The sequence below is a fragment of the Bos taurus genome, chromosome 7 (genome assembly GCF_002263795.3).
Source record: "Bos taurus isolate L1 Dominette 01449 registration number 42190680 breed Hereford chromosome 7, ARS-UCD2.0, whole genome shotgun sequence".
NCBI classification, from domain to species: domain Eukaryota; kingdom Metazoa; phylum Chordata; class Mammalia; order Artiodactyla; family Bovidae; genus Bos; species Bos taurus.
This window is the reverse complement of record NC_037334.1, coordinates 66,023,694-66,041,717: the sequence shown is the minus strand read 5'-3', so window position 1 is coordinate 66,041,717 and position 18,024 is coordinate 66,023,694. Positions and strand designations below refer to the sequence as shown.

The following is an 18,024-nucleotide window of genomic DNA, read 5'->3' as shown; positions in this document are numbered from 1 at the left end:
GAAGACGCGGCCTTGGTTGGGGAGGCACAGGGCGAATGCTGGTGCGCTCCCGCTTTCCGAGAAGCTCCGAGACATGTCGGATGATAAGCGAACTCGCCAGATCTTCGTTGTGAGAGCAGTGAGGTCCAGGCCTAGCTTAGGTTCTTTCAAAGCCCGCACCTGCCCTCTGATTATCCGTGAATCTTGTTTGAAAAGAGAGCTCTTTGCCAACTCCTGTTCTGGGCAGCTTGACCGAGCTCGGATGCGAGGCTGCCTTGTGTTCTCCGATGGTGGGAGAGAACGCAGAACACTGACTTGCTGAACAGTTAGCAGTTCCAAGCAGCCCTCACAGTCACTCACGCAAAACCTCCCGTCCTGTGTGAGAAGGTGCAGGCTCCCCAGAGCATAGTCATCCTCCTTGATGTCTTCCCTTGAAGGAGCTGTTGGTAAGTGGATAGCAAATTCAACCCCAGGGATGTGAAGGCTCATCCCATTAAAAATGCACTTTCTGAACACTCCTTCCTTTTCCGTCTCCGAAGGAGTATCTGTCTCCTTATTGATAAGAGGGATATGAAAAACCATCTCACAAGATGTTTGTGTTAATAAATGGAAAAACGCTGCACAAGATATAGAAGTGTATTCAATAAAGCATTGTTTCTGGCCTGTCTCTGTTATCCCTGAAATACTCAGTATTTGTTAGCACTGCTGCAGGCTTAACAGTCATTCCATTCAGCAATACTGTGATGGAGAAGGCAGACAAGGCACTCCCTTCTCCCTGCCCTGTGAGTTTCTAATATCCTCTTATCCACTCTGTCATAACATTCAGTACAGGGTAGCTCTATCAAGAGCTAGTCACATGAAGAACAGCCTATATTTTCCCCACAGCACTGGGCCTGGTGTGCACTGAAACAATCAAGTAGGAAACATACCCCATCTTCTCCCCTCTCCAACACCCCCAACCCCAAAACTGACTGTTCATTTCTCAGGTTACACAAGTGTAAAACAAACACCCTGATGGCTTATATTTCCAAAGACCTTAAGTGTTTGTTGCAAACAATGGATTTTATGCTGCATTTGCTTATTGCAAAATTAGAACAACTGTGTAAATCACTGATTCTTGATGGGAGGGAAGTCCCAGATGAAGCAACAGTTAGAACTGGACATGGAACAACAGACTGGTTCCAAATAGGAAAAGGAGTACGTCAAGGCTGTATATTGTCACCCTGCTTATTTAACTTCTATGCAGAGTACATCATGAGAAACGCTGGACTGGATGAACCACAGCTGGAATCAAGATTGCCAGGAGAAATATCAATAACCTCAGATATGCAGATGACACCACCCCTATGGCAGAAAGTGAAGAGGAACTAAAAAGCCTTTTGATGAAAGTGAAAGAGGAGAGTGAAAAAGTTGGCTTAAAACTCAACATTCAGAAAACGAAGATCATGGCATCTGGTCCCATCACTTCATGGGAAATAGATGGGGAAACAGTGTCAGACTTTATTTTTGGGGGCTCCAAAATCACTGCAGATGGTGACTGCAGCCATGAAATTAAAAGACGCTTACTCCTTGGAAGAAAAGTTATGACCAACCTAGATAGCATATTCAAAAGCAGAGACATTACTTTGCCAACAAAGGTCCATCTAGTCAAGGCTATGGTTTTTCCAGTGGTCATGTATGGATGTGAGAGTTGGACTGTGAAGAAGGCTGAGCGCCGAAGAATTGATGCTTTTGAACTGTGGTGTTGGAGAAGACTCTTGAGAGTCCCTTGGACTGCAAGGAGATCCAACCAGTCTATTCTAAAGGAGATCAGTCCTGGGTGTTCTTTGGAAGGAATGATGCTAAAGCTGAAACTCCAGTACTTTGGCCACCTCATGCGAAGAGTTGACTCATTGGAAAAGACTCTGATGCTGGGAGGGATTGAGGGCAGGAGGAGAAGGGCACAACAGAGGATGAGATGACTAAATGGCATCACTGACTCAATGGACGTGAGTTTGAGTGAACTCCAGGAGTTGGTGATGGACAGGGAGGCCTGGCGTGCTGCAATTCATGGGGTCAAAAAGAGTTGGAGACGACTGAGCAACTGAACTGAACTGGAGAAGAATATATTCAATAATATATATCACATTTAAAAGAAAAAAAACTTGCTTTTGAATGGCACACATTATGAATGGTCATTACAGTAAGTAAGACTTAAACATCTTCTGAGCTGGAAGAGTATATAGGTTTTAAAAAACTGAGGAACATTGGTTGTAAAATCAGTTTTCCTTAAGAACAAGACAGGAAAAAAAAAAGAACAAGACAGAATGATTTCCTTAGCCAGCCAAGCCTTTCTGTTATACTAATGCTCTTGCTCTCCCTTCCTCTCCCTGTTCATGAATGTAACAAACTCATCTTTAGTGTTATAACCAGATTCAAAGATCCCTGTAATTTTTTTGTAATATGACCAGCATTGAGAATCTTTTTTGAACTTCTGCATTGTTCTGTAATGTTCTAGGAGCAATGGGACCCCAAGGCTTCAGAATATCTCTGAAGATTTTAACCAGATGTGTTTATTTGGAGTTTGGGATGAGGGATATATTCCAGAAAAATTGGTAAACATAGCTATAAAAATCTAACTTCCATTAGACCTGGAAGGGGCCTCCAAGATACTCTTATCAAACTTGCTTATATTATAAATGAGGAAATTGAGACCCAGAGAGGCCGAGGTCACAAAACTGGTGAATGACAGTGCCCAGTTTGAGCCCACATCTACCTTCTTTCAAGATCTCAGAACCTGTCCTCCCTTTAAAGGAGATCAGCCAAGGAAGGGACCATCTTATACAACCTTGAAGTAACAAGAAAGCTAAGTGAATCATCAAAGACAGAATGGAGAGAAAAACCAGAAGATCAAAGAAGAGTGTCTCATTCATGCAAACTCTACTGCAAACCTACTATATGCCAAAGTTATTAGTGCCACGAAGATATATAAAGCTATTTTCTGTCATTCCTACCTCCACTTGTACTAATCCTCCCATCCAGAATTTCCTTCCTTGTCTTGACCACTACTCTGCCTCTTTAAAATAGATAAAAAGAAAATTCTGCATATAGTGATCAATAAATATTTGCATATGGCAGTGATTCTTAGAGCACAGGAAAATAAGACATAGTGAGGAATAACATTAAAGGAGCAAGATAAGGCAGACCTTGGAAGTCAGTAATGTTTGATCAGTGCACAAGACACACTTGAGTGGCCAGGAATATATACATTACACAAGTATCTGGATTATTGAACAAATACTGGTACCTCTAAAAAGAGCAATTATAAAAAAATGAACAAGTTGTACAAGATGTATTTTCTGAAGAAGCACTGAACATTTACTGAGATTTGTGTTGTGCAGGGAATTAGGAAAAGATGACTAAGATGTGGTCTTTTAACTGGCCGGATAAGGTATGACACATCTAGACAAAGGGACAACATGCAACCTTAAGAAGAACATAGTAGCTCTTCAAGGTACTAAATGGAACAATCTCTGCATGTGCATGCTAAGTGAAAAAGCAAGGAGCATAACAAGTATATATGGCAAGCTGTTCCTAAAAGGGGGAGACATATATGTTAGTATTTACAGAGATAAGCTCTAGATGGAAATACAAAAACATTAGTTCTAGGGGTTGCCTCTTGGGAGAAGTAGAGGACTGGGAAGGATGAAAAAAGACTTGCTTTTCACTGTACACTCTTTTGACCCTTTTGTTTTTTATATCAGGCATACATGCTGCCTAGTAAAAAATAATTTTCAGAAACTTAAAAATAAAAATTCAATTCTTTTTCAAAAATCTCACCTTTTGACATCACGGGTCATCCTGTGTTCTAATTTCACCTGTTTCACCTCTCCAGGGAGGGGTTCCTTCCTGCATCTAGACTCAACAGCAGTAGTTGCTACATCTCTCCTCCCTTGGCTGCCCTCAGCAGCAACAGAAGCCATCAAAAGTGAGACAATGAGACCTTGTGGTCCAGAGAAGCTTTTTATCCACTTGGACAGCCCATCTTCTGCCGTTGACCTTACCTGACTCCCACGACTCTTATCGAAACTGCCTCCTATGGGACAGTGACAGTTTCTTAAGTTGAGGAAGATGTAAGAAGTTTGGAAAAAGAAAAAAAGACAGAAGCTCAGAGTTCAGCCAAATGTGCTTTTTCAAGCCCTGGCTTGAACCAAGTATTTCCTCTTGGTTTTCAGATGTCCTTTGGCAAGAAGGGCATTTTTGTCTCTCATCAAAATAGACCCAAATTCTTTTTCCCATTATGTTCACATGCCTGGCCTGAGCCAGCCAGTCAGCTTGGCCAGCCTCCCAGCCCACCCGAGTACTAGCAGGGTGAGAAGGCAGCAGCTGCCAACTGGGGGCTGAAAGAAGAGAGAGTTGGCTTGAGCTGTGCAGGGACCTGAAGGAACTGGGAAACAGCCAACTGCAGAGGTGAGTGGGAGCGGGGCAGGGAAGCTCGTCACCAAGATTAGGACGCATCCAAGTTCATTAAAAGAAAGGCCAAGCATGCCTTCTCACCTTTGCACCTCTGTGTCTTGCCCACTTACAGTGCAGGTGAGATCTGCCTCTGAGAAATGTCCTGGGATGTTCTCTTAGTACACAGAGTCCTCTCCTGTCTTGCTAATGTCTACATCCTCCGTCTGTGTTTTTACCATCTCCCTCCTCTGTGTAGTCCCATTTTTCTAGCAACTGACAGATAATTCTGTCAATGGATTGGGTTTGGCTTCAAAACCATGTGAAGGAGAAAACCCCAAGTTAGAATTCGAAAATCCGATTGTAAAAGACTGCCAGGAAGCAACTGTGGTTGAATTGCCTCTCTGTAAACTGGTAGGGCCACCTGGAAGGGATGGGGCCAATTACAACAAAACTGCAAAGGCCCAAGGTACATGTGTGGGCTAGGAGCTGGACAACCACATCCAAGCTGTTTTCAAGCACATACTGGGATTTATCAACAGCTGTTCCATGTTTAGATTTGTGGATGTCCTGGTAGTACCCCAGGATGGATTCCTACAGAGGTCACCAAGGGAGAGGAATAGTGTGTGTAGATGGTGATGAACAGTGGGCCAGTGATTTTCAGGGTGCTCATACGGATCCTTTGAGGTATAAGGCAAGCAAGACAAGATAGAGACTTGTAAGTTGGCTCAGTTTCATAGAAATTCCAACTAAATTTCTCTACCTGGGATATAAAGAGTCCATTCAATTTGGCAGAAACAAATGCTCTGAGCATTAGCTTCTGACCTTAGAAAGGAAAGTGTATAGTGTAGGAAAAGGTGCTGAAATGTTTGACAGCAAATGTTAGACACATTCTGAGGGCAAAAAAACATCTTTCCCCCTTCTTTTGTTTATTCAACAAATACTTCCTGAGTATGCTAGGCTTGTGTTTGGTGCTGTGGATCTCAGAGTAAACAAAATAGGCATGCTTTCAGCCTGCCGGCCATGCGGTCAAGTGGGGCAGTAAATCTGAAGGGGTATGAGTACCCACAGCAAAAGCAGTGAAGAGAGCATTGCTAAAACTGTCCAAAGGGGGTCATTTTTGTCTCAAGAGTTTAAACTTTTCCTTCAAGCATTTTACCTTCTTGAATGAATATCTTTTCCCTCTATGAGTTTCACTTACATACAGACCTTGTCCTTCTACCTTCTGAAAACCCTCTTTATCAGAAGCTTTAACCTGGAGGCAGACTGCTCAGCTTTTCCCAAGAATACAAACAGCCTGAGAGCAGAGGCTGAAGTGATGGCAGTTTCGGTCCTCAAGAGACAGTAGCCCTCTCCCTCATGAAACAAAATTTATGTTATTCTGAAACCACTTGTGATACCAGGCAAAGTGTTAGAAAGCCTGGATTTTGTCGGACACTGTGTGGAGTTTGGAACAAGTCAGTTTTGCTATCTAAGCCTATCTCTTTACCTATAAAATGGAAGGGGTAGACCAGATGGTCTATCAGGTGTTCCATTTCTCTAATAATTTTTTTTTCTAATAATTTCACAAGATATTTACAAAGAAACCATGTACATTCACATAAAATACTCTTGAGAGTCCCTTGGACTGCAAGGAGATCCAGCCAGTCCGTCCTAAGGGAGATCAGTCCCGAGTGTTCGTTGGAAGGACTGATGTTGAAGCTGACACTCAAATACTTTGCCACCTCATGTGAAGAGCTGACTCACTTGAAAAGACTCTGGTGCTGGAGGGATTGAAGACAGGAGGAGAAGGGGACGACAGAGGATGAGATGGCTGGATGGCATCACCGACTCGATGGACGTGAGTCTGAGTGAACTCTGGGAGTTGGTGATGGACAGGGAGGCCTGGCGTGCTGCGATTCATGGGGTCGCAAAGAGTCGGACACGACTGAGCGACTGAACTGAACTGATCTTTTACCTATCAAATGGGAAACTTCATCAACCATGTAGAATATCCAGGAACCTAGAATCTGAAAGAACCAGGCTGCAGACAACACTGCCCACTTCTCCCACCCTCATCCCATTCCCCTGCCCTGTCTTCCGAGTTTCAAGGCTGTGAACGTCCACCACAGCTTCACTCTGTCATTTATCTAGATTCGGGATCTGCAATGAAAAACTGGCATAGTCAGAATCATCTACTTTCAAAAGAACCACGCTAAAAAGCATGTAATTTGGATAATCTTATAATACCTATTGAAATCCCTTTAAGGGAAAATCAATTCATTGTTATAAAGTATTAGAATATTTACTTTTAGTGCATATAGTTTCTTTCTCTGAATGCAGTCCCATCATAAATGCCATTTCCTATCCTCCCCCTACATATTTTCTCACGTGGAAAATCAAAGTTATATAGTATTATGTTATTAAATAGGGCCAAGAAGCATGTCTTATTCATCTTTGTATCCTCTGTGGCTAGCATTGTATCTGGCACACAATAAATGTTTCTCAAAATAATGATTAATATAGAAAAACCATGCCCTATTTTACTTTTGGTATTAAAAAAGAAAGCACACACACACAATATCTAATCCATTATTTACAGCTAATAGAGGCTGATCTTATTCCTTTTAGTCCCTAAATGACACCCTGCATTCACCAGCTTCAGCACGTTCTATACATTGTGCAGACTCCGTCAGTATAATAAGCACTGAATTCAAGTTCTGCCACTAAAAAACTGTAATCTGAAACTGAATAGACCACCCTTATGGCAGAAAGTGAAGAGGAACTAAAAAGCCTCTTGATGAAAGTGAAAGTGAAGAGTGAAAAAGTTGACTTAAAGCTCAACATTCAGAAAACGAAAATCATGGCATCTGGTCCCATCACTTCATGGGAAATAGATGGGGAAACAGTGGAAACAGTGTCAGACTTTATTTTGGGGGGGCTCCAAAATCACTGCAGTTGGTGACTGCAGCCATGAAACTAAAAGACGCTTACTCCTTGGAAGGAAAGTTATGACCAACCTAGATAGCATATTCAAAAGCAGAGACGTTACTTTGCCAACAAAGGTCTGTCTAGTCAAGGCTATGGTTTTTCCTGTGGTCATGTATGGATGTGAGAGTTGGACTGTGAAGAAGGCTGAGCGCCGAAGAATTGATGCTTTTGAACTGTGGTGTTGGAGAAGACTCTTGAGAGTCCCTTGGACTGCAAGGAGATCCAACCAGTCCATTCTGAAGGAGATTAGCCCTAGGATTTCTTTGGAAGGAATGATGCTAAAGCTGAAACTCCAGTACTTTGGCCACCTCATGCAAAGAGTTGACTCATTGGAAAAGACTCTGATGCTGGGAGGGATTGGGGGCAGGAGGAGAAGGGGACGACAGAGGATGAGATGGCTGGATGGCATCACTGACTCGATGGACGTGAGTTTGTGTGAACTCCGGGAGTTGGTGATGGACAGGGAGGCCTGGCGTGCTACGATTCATGGGGTTGCAAAGAGTCGGACACAACTGAGCAACTGAACCGAACCAAACCGAAGCTGAATAATGAACATTTCTATGCTTCCATTTCTTCAAATGGAAAACTGGGGCAACAGAATAGAGGAGATTGGGACTTTCATGCTGGTCCAGTGGTTAAGACTCCAATGCTTACAATGCAGGTGGCCTGGGTTCCATCCTTCGTCAGGGAATAGAGCCTGCATGTCACAACTAAAGATCCTGCATGCCGCAAATAAGAGCCTGCACAGCCAAATTAAAAAAAGAAAAAAGAATACTTGAACTAAAGACAATGGTAGTTCTTAAATGGGAGACTTCAAAAGGTAGAGAAAAAGACAGGAAGCACAGCAAAAATGTAATGATTATAGTACCTTCGGTTCAGTTCAGTCACTCAGTTGTGTCTGACTCTTTGTGACCCCACAGACTGCAGCACACCAGGCTTCCCTGTCCATCACCAAATCCTGGAGCTTGCTCAAACTCATGTCCATCAAGTCGATGATGCCATCCAACCGTCTCATCCTCTGTCATCCCCGTCTCCTCCTGCCTTCAATCTTTTCCTTCAGTCTTTCAATCAAGGTCTTTTTAATGAGCCAGTTCTTTGCATCAGGTGGCCAAAGTATTGGAGCTTCTTCTTCAGCATCAGTCTTTCCAATGAATATTTAGGGTTGATTTCCTTTAGGATTGATTGGTTTGATCTCCTTGCAGTCCAAGGGACTCTCAAGAGTCTTCTAACACACCACAGCTCAAAAGCATCAATTTTTCTGCACTTAGTTTTTTTTATGGTAACTCTCACATCCATACACGACTACTGGAAAAACCATAGCTTTGACTACACAGACCCTTGTTGGCAAAGTAATATTTCCACTTTTTAATATGCTGTCCAGGCTTGTCATAGATTTTCTTCAATGGAGCAAGCATCTTTTAATTTCAAGGCTGTAGTCACCATCTGCAGGGATTTTGGAGCCCCAAAAAATAAAATCTGACACTGTTTCCATTGTTTCCCCATCTATTTCCCATGAAGTAATAGGACCAGATGCCATGATCTTAGTTTTTTCAATGTTGAGCTTTAAGCCAACTTTTTAACTCTCCTCTTTCACTTTCATCAAGAGGCTCTTTAGTTCTCCTTCACTTTCTGCCATAAGGGTAGTGTCATCTGCATATCTGAGGTTATTGATATTTCTCCTGGCAATCTTGATTCCAGCTTGTGCTTCATCCAGCCCAGCATTTCTCATGATGTACTCTGCATAGAAGTTAAATAAGCAGGGTGACAATATACAGCCTTGACATACTCCTTTCCCAGTTTGGAACAAGTCTGTTGTTCCATGTCCAGTTCTAACCGTTGCTTCTAGACCCGCATACAGATTTCTCAGGCGACAGTTAATGTGGTCTGGTATTCCCATCTCTTTAAGAATTTTCCACAGTTGTGATCCACATAGTCAAAGGCTTTAGCATAGTCAATGAGGCAGAAGTAGGTGCTTTTCTAGAATTCTCTTGCTTTTCCTATGATCCAGCAGATGTTTGGCAATTTGATCTGTGATTGCTTTGCCTTTTCTAAATCCAGGTTGAACATCTGGAAGTTCTCGGTTCACATACTGTTGAAGCCTAGCTTGGAATATTTTGAGCATTACTTTGCTAGCATGTGAGATGAGTGCAATTGTGAGGTAGTTTGAGCATTCTTTGGCACTGCTTTCTTTGGGATTGGAATGAAAACTGATCTTTTCCAGTCCTGTGGCCACCGCTGATTTTCCAACCTTGCTGGCATATTGAGTGCAGCATTTTAACAGCAGCATCTTTTAGGATTTGAAATAGTTCACTAGCTTTGTTCATAGTGATGCTTCCTAAGGCCCAATTGAGTTTGCACTTAAAGATCTCCATGTAAATTTTAGAATCAGTTTGTCTCATTCCAGGGGAGATTTGGTGTGATTTGTTTTTTCATTTTTTTTTTTTTTTTTTGTAACTCTTGGGTGATTCTAATGAGTAGCCAGCATAAAAAATCCCTGCTGGCCATTCACTTTGACATTCGATATTACTTACTTAGCAGGTTGCATGTGAAGATGACAACTAGGCTCACCTGCACTTTCTTATTCCAGATGAAAGAAGAGGCTGGACATATGCTACACAATGAGAATCCAAACCAGGTAAATATGAGTCCCCTACCCACCAAACTGTGCTTTCCTGAATGTTCAGATGGTAAAGAATCTCCCTGCAATGCAAGAGACCCAGGTTCAGTCCCTGGATCAGGTAGATCCTTTGGAGATGGGAATGGCTACCTATTCCAGTATTCTTGCCTGGAGAAATCCATGGACAGAGTATCCCAGCAGGCTACAGTCCATGGGTCGCAAAGAGTCAGACACAACTAAGCGGCTTCACTTCACTTTAACCCATAAAAGTGGTAAGCATGCAGCCAGTGCTCCCGTCCATGCCTGTGCTTGTAGCGTAACTGACAGGGTGCTGGGGTAGCTGACATGTTAGTGAAGTGCTCCCCTCAGTAGCTGAGCAGAATCACTGGACTCCAAGCTGCCTCCTTATCACTCAAGCCCCTTTGCCTGCATGTAGGGCACTGAAGGGCCCCACAGCTGTCCCACCAAGGTCTCCTGGCCCTTAGAATGCCCCAGGCTCAGGCCTTTGGAACCACCCCTTCTACATCTGCTCTGGGGACGAGGGAGGTCCACTATGGTCTGGGGGGTGGGGTGGGGAACAAGCTGCAGCAGATCCCAATAACGTCTGATCTGTATGCACCTGCCCTTCACAGAGACCTTTGTCCTGTATATGTTCCTGGCACTTTGGGCTTCAGGAGACAGAAAACACCATGATCCATGAAAACACAGCTAGTCTTACTCATGAAAATGAGGTTTTAAATTTGACTAAACTCAAAGGGAAGATTCTTAGGCCATCTGGAAAAGCTCATGAAAAGGATCCTTTGAATCCTAAAAATGGAGTAATTGCAAAAGCCCAAGATGAACTGACTGGCAAATTTGGGGGTGACCTTTAAACAGCCTATGTAAAAGAACAAGTTTCTGTGGTCCTGGTGATCCAACCTATAATGGCGAGACAGAAAAAGAGAGAGAGAGAGAGAAATCAAGAAAGAAAGAAGGAGGTCATTTTTCATAACTCAGGACCACAAAGAGTAGTAGGCGTTGAAAAACATTTCACTGGCCCTAGAAAATGACTTACAAACTTCTTCTGATTGAAAGTGTGAAGGGATAATCAGAGAAGAAGAGTCAATGCAGATTCAGGTTGCTCTGAATGAGTCCATCAAAACAGTCTACTAGGGGACTTCCCTGGTGGTCCAGCTGGCCAAGACTCCACACTTGCAATGCAGGGGGCCCAGGTTCCTTCCCTGGTCAGAGAACTAGATCCCACATGTTGCAACTAAGAGGTCACATGCCACAACTAAGAGTTCACACGCCACAACTAAGAGTAAGATCCTGCATTCCACAAAGCAGCCAAATAAATAAGTATTAAAAAAACAAAAAACCACTCCTCCAAATCTCCAAAGTCTGGGTTAAGACATGGCATCCTATTAGATCAGCTTCCAGTACAAGGATGTTCACTAATTGCACACACCCGTAGGGACCACCACTTCTCGTTCTCTCCCTTGAAGGAACATGAGCAGACTCCATCCAGGCTTATAAACATAAACTGTAATGGACATTTGTCATCCCTGTGCAAGGTATTGTGGAAATTGGTGACACACCAGGGATTTCCTTCTACAAGACTGGACCTTCCTGTTTTACCATCAGGGTTGCTACCTTTGATGTTTTAGGCTTCTGGAGAACATGTCAGGACCACCCAGTGATGGCCAGTGCCTATTCTTTCCCCAGGAAGCCTCTTATCAGCCTCAGACATAAGCTGGCAGCCCAGGCTTGTGTCTATGGGAGGCAGAGGACTTCTTACAAGTCAGAAAATGTGTTTGTTTACTCTTTTCTTCAAGGACAGAAGAGTGATGGGCACTGGAAAGCAGGCCTGGCTGGGGAACACAGTGAAGTCCCCTGGCCTCATCAAAGATCCTGCAGATCCCTCTGTGATGGCCGTCCCAGCCTTGCTGCCCACTGGATTTCAATGGGGAGCTTTAAAAACAGGGCAGCCCATGCTCCATCCCAGAGACTCTTATGTAACTGATCTGGGAAGGAGACTGCATACTGAGATTTTTTAAAAGCTCCCAGGTGATTGCCATGTATAGAAAATCTGCATCTCTGTTCAACATGAGGACTGGTCATGAAATCCCATGGCTCTTGGAAGGTTCATCTGTCATTGTCTAGGTGACAAAACTGCCTGCTAGATTCTCTGGGGCAGGTGTGCACTCTTCCTTCCCTCAACCCTTAAGCTCTAACTTTCATGCTCACCTCCACACAAGCCTGAGAGCTCTTGACAAGGAAGAGTCTCCTGTGGAAGCTGGGAAAGGTCAGCAGATATGCCATGCTGGCATGACTGAGAACTTGATGGCCCGTCACTCCTGCCAGGCTTCAGCAGTGAGCCGCCTGGGAAGGCAGGAGTCTGGTTAGGGCCTGACATTTTCTTGTCGTCCCCTAGGAGGGACACATCTGGGGCTCCATGAGGAGGACGGCTTTCATCCTGGGCTCCAGCCTCCCCTTGTTAATGGTCCACTGGAACTGCGTCATAGGGTGAGTCTGCTCGGCCGGCTCTAATTCAGGATCTGGGGGCCTTGCGGTGGAGGTCTGCGGGCAGAGCATGGATTCAGGAGCTGTCCACCCACCAGTCTTCACGCAGAAACATGAATGAGTTTTCTTTCAAGGTATCTTCAGAGATTTTGGGGTGCTTCCTGCTACTTTTGGCAAGCCCAGTGGGAGAGGCTGCTGTCTACATTTGAAGGGAAGGAGTGGCTCCTCTACATTCTAGGTAAGATTCCCAGACACCAGCCCTTAGGGTTTGAGTACGGGTTATAGCTTAATTCTGTTTGTTTTGTTCTCTACTCTGAGACCTCTCAGTTTATTACTCTAAGGAAAGAGGACCTAAAGACAGTGGTAATCCCAAAGAGTACTAAATTTGTGGGCAATCTTGAGTGGATGTTTAAGGAACTTGAAAAAAAAGAACTTGAGACATCCCCCTAGCTATGTCAAACAGAGAGGAAAAAGAAATGAAAGGAATAAAAAACAATTTAAAAAGAAATAAAAGGAATCCAGATTGGAAAAAAGTAAAACTCTCATTGTTTGCAGATGACATGATACTATACACAGAAAACCCTAAAGATTCTATCAGAAAATTACTAGAGCTAATCAGTGAATTTAGCAAAGTTGCAGGATATAAAAATCAATACTCAGAAATCTCTTGCATTCCTATATATTAACAATGAAAAATCAGAAAGAGAAATTAAGGAATCAATCCCATTCACACTGCAACAAAAAGAATAAAAAATACCTAGGAATCAACCTACCTAAGTTGTTCAGTCGTGTCTGACTCTTTGTGATCACATGGACTGTAGCCTGCCAGGCTCCTCTGTCCATGGAATTCTCCAGGCATTACTGGAGTGGGTTGCCATTTCCTTCTCCAGGGGATCTTCCAACCCCAAGGATTGAATCCAGGTCTCCTGCTTTGCAGGCAGATTCTTTGCCTTCTGAGCCACCAGGGAACCCCACACAAAAAGACAAAAGAGCTGTATTCAGAAAACTATAAGACACTGATGAAAGAAACCAAAGACAATATAAACATATGAAGAGATATTCCATGTTCCTAGGTAGGAAGAATCAATATTGTGAAAATGACTCTACTACCAAATGTAATTTACAGATTCTATGTGATCCCTATCAAATTACCAATGGCATTTTTCACAGAACTAGAATTTAAAAAATCTCACAATTCATATGGAAACATAAAAGACCCTGAATAGCCAAAGCAATTTTGAGAAAGAAGAATGGAGCTGGTGAAATCAACCTTCCTGACTTCAGACTATACTACAAAACTACAGTCATTGAGATAGTATGGTACTGGCACAAAAACAGAAATATAGACCAATGGAACAGGATATAAATAAATATACCCGTGAAATAAATATATCCAGAAATAAACCCATGCACCTACAGGTAGCTTATTTTTGACAAAGGAAGCAAGAATATACAATGGGGCAAAGATAGTCTCTTTAATAAGTGCTGCTGGAAAAACTGGACAGCTATGTGTAAAAGAATGACACCATACACAAAGATAAATTAAAAATGGATTAAAGACCTAACTGTAAGACCAGAAACTATAAAACTCTTAGAGGAAAGCATAGGCAGAACACCCTATGACATAAATCACAGCAAAATCCTCTATGACCCACCTCCTAGAGTAATGGAAATAAAAACAAAAATAAACAAGTGGGGCCTAATTAAATTTAAAAGCTTTTGCACAGCAAAGGAAACTATAAACAAGGTGAAAAGACAACCCTCAGAATGGGAGAAAATAATAGTAAATGAAACAACTGATAAAAGATTAATTTCCAAAATATACAGACAGCTCATACAAGTCAATACCAGAAAGACAAACAACCCAGTCAAAAAGTGGACAACAGACCTAAACAGACATTTCTCCAAGAAGACATGCAGATGGCTAACAAACACAGGAAAAGACGCTCAACATTGCTTATTATTAGGGAAATGCAAATCAAAACCACAGTGAGATATCACCCCACACTGGTCAGAATGACCATCATCATCCAAAAACAAAGATGATCAAAATTCAATAAAGAGGGAAGATGAATGAAAACATAAAAAAATAAAAAATTATGGACCTTAAAAAAATCTACAAATAATAAATGCTGGAGAAGGTGTGGAGAAAAGGGAATCCTCTTGTACTGTTTGTGGAAATGTAAATTGATACAGCCACTATGGAAAACAGTATGAAGATTCCTTAAAACAGTAGGAATAAAACCATCCATATGACCCAGCAATCCCACTACTAGGCATATACCCTGAGGAGACGAAAACTTAAAAGACACATGTACGCCAATGTTCATTACACCACTGTTTACAATACCTATGACACGGAAGCAATCTAGATGTCCACTGACAGTTGAATGGATAAGAAAGGTGTGGTGATTATATACAATGGAATGTTCAGTTCAGTTCAGTCGCTCAGTCGACTCTTTGCGACCCCATGAATCGCATTATGCCAGGCCTCCCTGTCCATCACAAACTCCCGGAGTTCACTCAGACTCACATCCGTCGAGTCAGTGATGCCATCCAGTCATCTCATCCTCTGTTGTCCCCTTCTCCTCCTGCCCCCAATCCCTCCCAGCATCACAGTCTTTTCCAATGAGTCAACTCTTCGCATGAGGTGGCCAAAGTACTGGAGTTTCAGCTTTAGCATCATTCCTTCCAAAGAAATCCCAGGGCTGATCTCCTTCAGAATGGACTGGTTGGATCTCCTTGCAGTCCAAGGGATTCTCAAGAGTCTTCAACACCACAGTTCAAAAGCATCAATTCTTCAGCTCTCAGCCTTCTTCACAGTCCAACTCTCACATCCATACATGACCACAGGAAAAACCATAGCCTTGACTAAACGGACCTTTGTTGGCAAAGTAATGTCTCTGCTTTTGAATATGCTATCTAGGTTGGACATAACTTTCCTTCCAAGGAGTAAGTGTCTTTTAATTTCATGGCTGCAGTCACCATCTGCAGTGATTTTGGAGCCCCCCAAAATAAAGTCTGACACTGTTTCCACTGTTTCCCCATCTATTTACTCAGCCATAATAAGGAACACATTTGAGTCAGTTCTAGTGAAGTGGATGATCCTAGAGCCTATTATACAGAGTGAAGTAAGTAAGAAAGAGAAAAATAAATATTGTATACTAACGCATATATATGGGATCCGGAAAGATGGTACTGATGAAATAAATTATTTGCAGGGTGGCAGAGGACACAAAGACAAAGAGAACAGACTTATGCACATGGAAGTGGGCAGGAAGGAGAGGGTAGGATGTATGGAGTGAGTAACATGTAAACATACATTACCATTTGTGAAATAGATACCAATGGGAATTTGCTGTATTACTCAGGGAACTCAAACCACAGCTCTGTAACTTGCAAGGGGTGCGGGATGGGGAGGGGGGTGGGAGGGAGGTTCGGGAAGGAAGGAACATAGGTAAACCTCTGACTGATTCATGGTGATGTTTGGCAGAAAACACAATACTGTAAAGCAATTATCCTTCAATTAAAAATAAATTAAAAAAAAAGATCTTGAGACATCTCCCACATGCACAAAAATAGAAAAATTAAAAAAAAAGTTTATGTGTAAACGAAAGCATGTGAGAGCAGTACTCCAGCTTCCAGACGTCAGGTTCACAAGGACAGAGGGCTGCTGTGTCTCATGTGAGGCTATGTCCTTGGGGCTGATGCAACCTAGCTCTTGGGGCCTGACAGCATGTGTTCAATCAGCAAATATTTACTGACAGTGCCACTGGCTCTAAAGAGTCCTAAGGAAACAGAGTAGAAGAAAAAGCTGTTTTAAGATAGATATCTATAACAGCATTACCTACAATAGTGACTGTCCTCAATTATACATGCATTCAATCAAATAGTACTTTTAAGTGACTTTGTGCCAAACTCATAAGTAGGATATAGAAAAATTTAAGATAAAGTATTAATATACTCTAGCTACCCGATTCAAATTATGTCACAGTCTGACTGGAATAAAATAACTACAAAACAAACCTCAACCAAAACTATGTCACAGCCTAGAAGGGGAGATAAAAATGTGTCAATTTCACAAAGCAAATGTAGAGATAAATAAAATGTTTCATGTTTCTGAAGACTGTTTTCTTCAGAAAGAAAACTGAAAATGGGCTAAATATTAAACATGATGGGTTAACGGAATCTTAAGGACTCACTGAAAAAAACAACGCAAATTACAAATGTACATGGGGACAGTGGTGGGAAAACATTTTATGTTTCTGTTACGATGATGGGGAAACTACCTATCATCTGTGATAGGTAGTGATAAGCAAATACAAGACAGAAAAAATATTTGCAATTTGACAAGTTAGAGCTGAAAAAAATGCTCAAGACACCTCTTGCGATTTTCACTCTGTATTCCTCAAGGAGCCCTTGGATGAACAGGTAGGCAGGCACCTCAATGGACGGCCCACTAGGCCTAAGGGCCAAACTGCCTTGAGGACCTTTATGCCAGTCACATTTCCCCATCGTGTTAGCCAAATACTTTCCAGGTATCAACTGGCACAAGCCATGGTGCCTGATGGAGCAACAGGGCTACTAAAGGAGGATGGAAGGAAGAGACAGAGAACGGAGAAAAACACCCTTGCTCCTTGGGATACTGAAAGTAGAGGAGGCAGCAAATCAAGGAAAAATACAGCTAACAGCACAAGAGTTAGGTAACACTGTGATGTCACCTGGATAACTGCCACTTGGGGTGGATAAAGTGCTGATTTGTTCACTGGAGGAGATCAGAGATATTTGGAGTGACTTCATGGAAAAGTGGGATGCGGACCAAGAGCTCTATCTAAATTTGTGTTGATCGGCATTTTCTAAAACATCCTGCAGGACAACAGCATTTCTGTAGGAGGTTAATGGGGTTCGGGGGAGACCATACCAGGTATCATCCGAATGGGCCATGTGTGAGAGTAAAGGAGGGGTTATTAAGAATGATGCTGGAATCATAGATGTATATTGAAACTGTCCTGGGCAGAGAGGGACATATGGCCATCCTCTTCTGAGCTATCTGAGAAAACAGTACTGGATACAGAAAAGCCCGGGAAAGGCTGAGTTTAACAAAGTCAAACAGGAAATATTAGAGCTGTTACCACACTGGTCTGGACCCTGACTCTCTAAGAGGCAGGGTGTGAAGACTGTTTAACCAAGGAGCCCCTCAGAGTTGGGTTTTCCACTTTGCAAAACGCCCACTGGACACCTGAGCTCCCTCTGCTCATGGCATCATAGGCTCATGAGGACTGGGGGACCTGACTGCCCCTCATGAGCTGAACTGGTCTCCCCCTGCTCCTCCCTTCCTCGGCTATTCTTCGGGCTCAGAGGGCAGATAGCCAAAAGTCAACCCAAAGTCATTTCTATGTGGAGTGCATCACATATCTTATAATGTTTTGTTGTTCTGTCTCAAACCACCGCGAAGTCTATTGCCCCCGTACTACAGCTAAGGAAAGAAATAGAGACACTCCTTAAGTGACCCATGACAGTTTCCA

At 42.7% G+C, this 18,024-nt stretch overlaps 1 protein-coding gene across 1 annotated transcript in view; it reads left to right on the top strand.

Annotated features, from left to right (window-relative positions):
* The window catches only part of FAXDC2 (fatty acid hydroxylase domain containing 2), a 28,120-nt gene that overhangs the window by 1,150 nt on the left and 8,946 nt on the right, over positions 1 to 18,024 (top strand). The window contains 4 exon segments of the mRNA XM_059888915.1: positions 65 to 269; positions 4,547 to 4,551; positions 12,411 to 12,502; positions 12,634 to 12,737. Coding sequence (XP_059744898.1) covers positions 65 to 269; positions 4,547 to 4,551; positions 12,411 to 12,502; positions 12,634 to 12,737 — 406 coding nt within the window.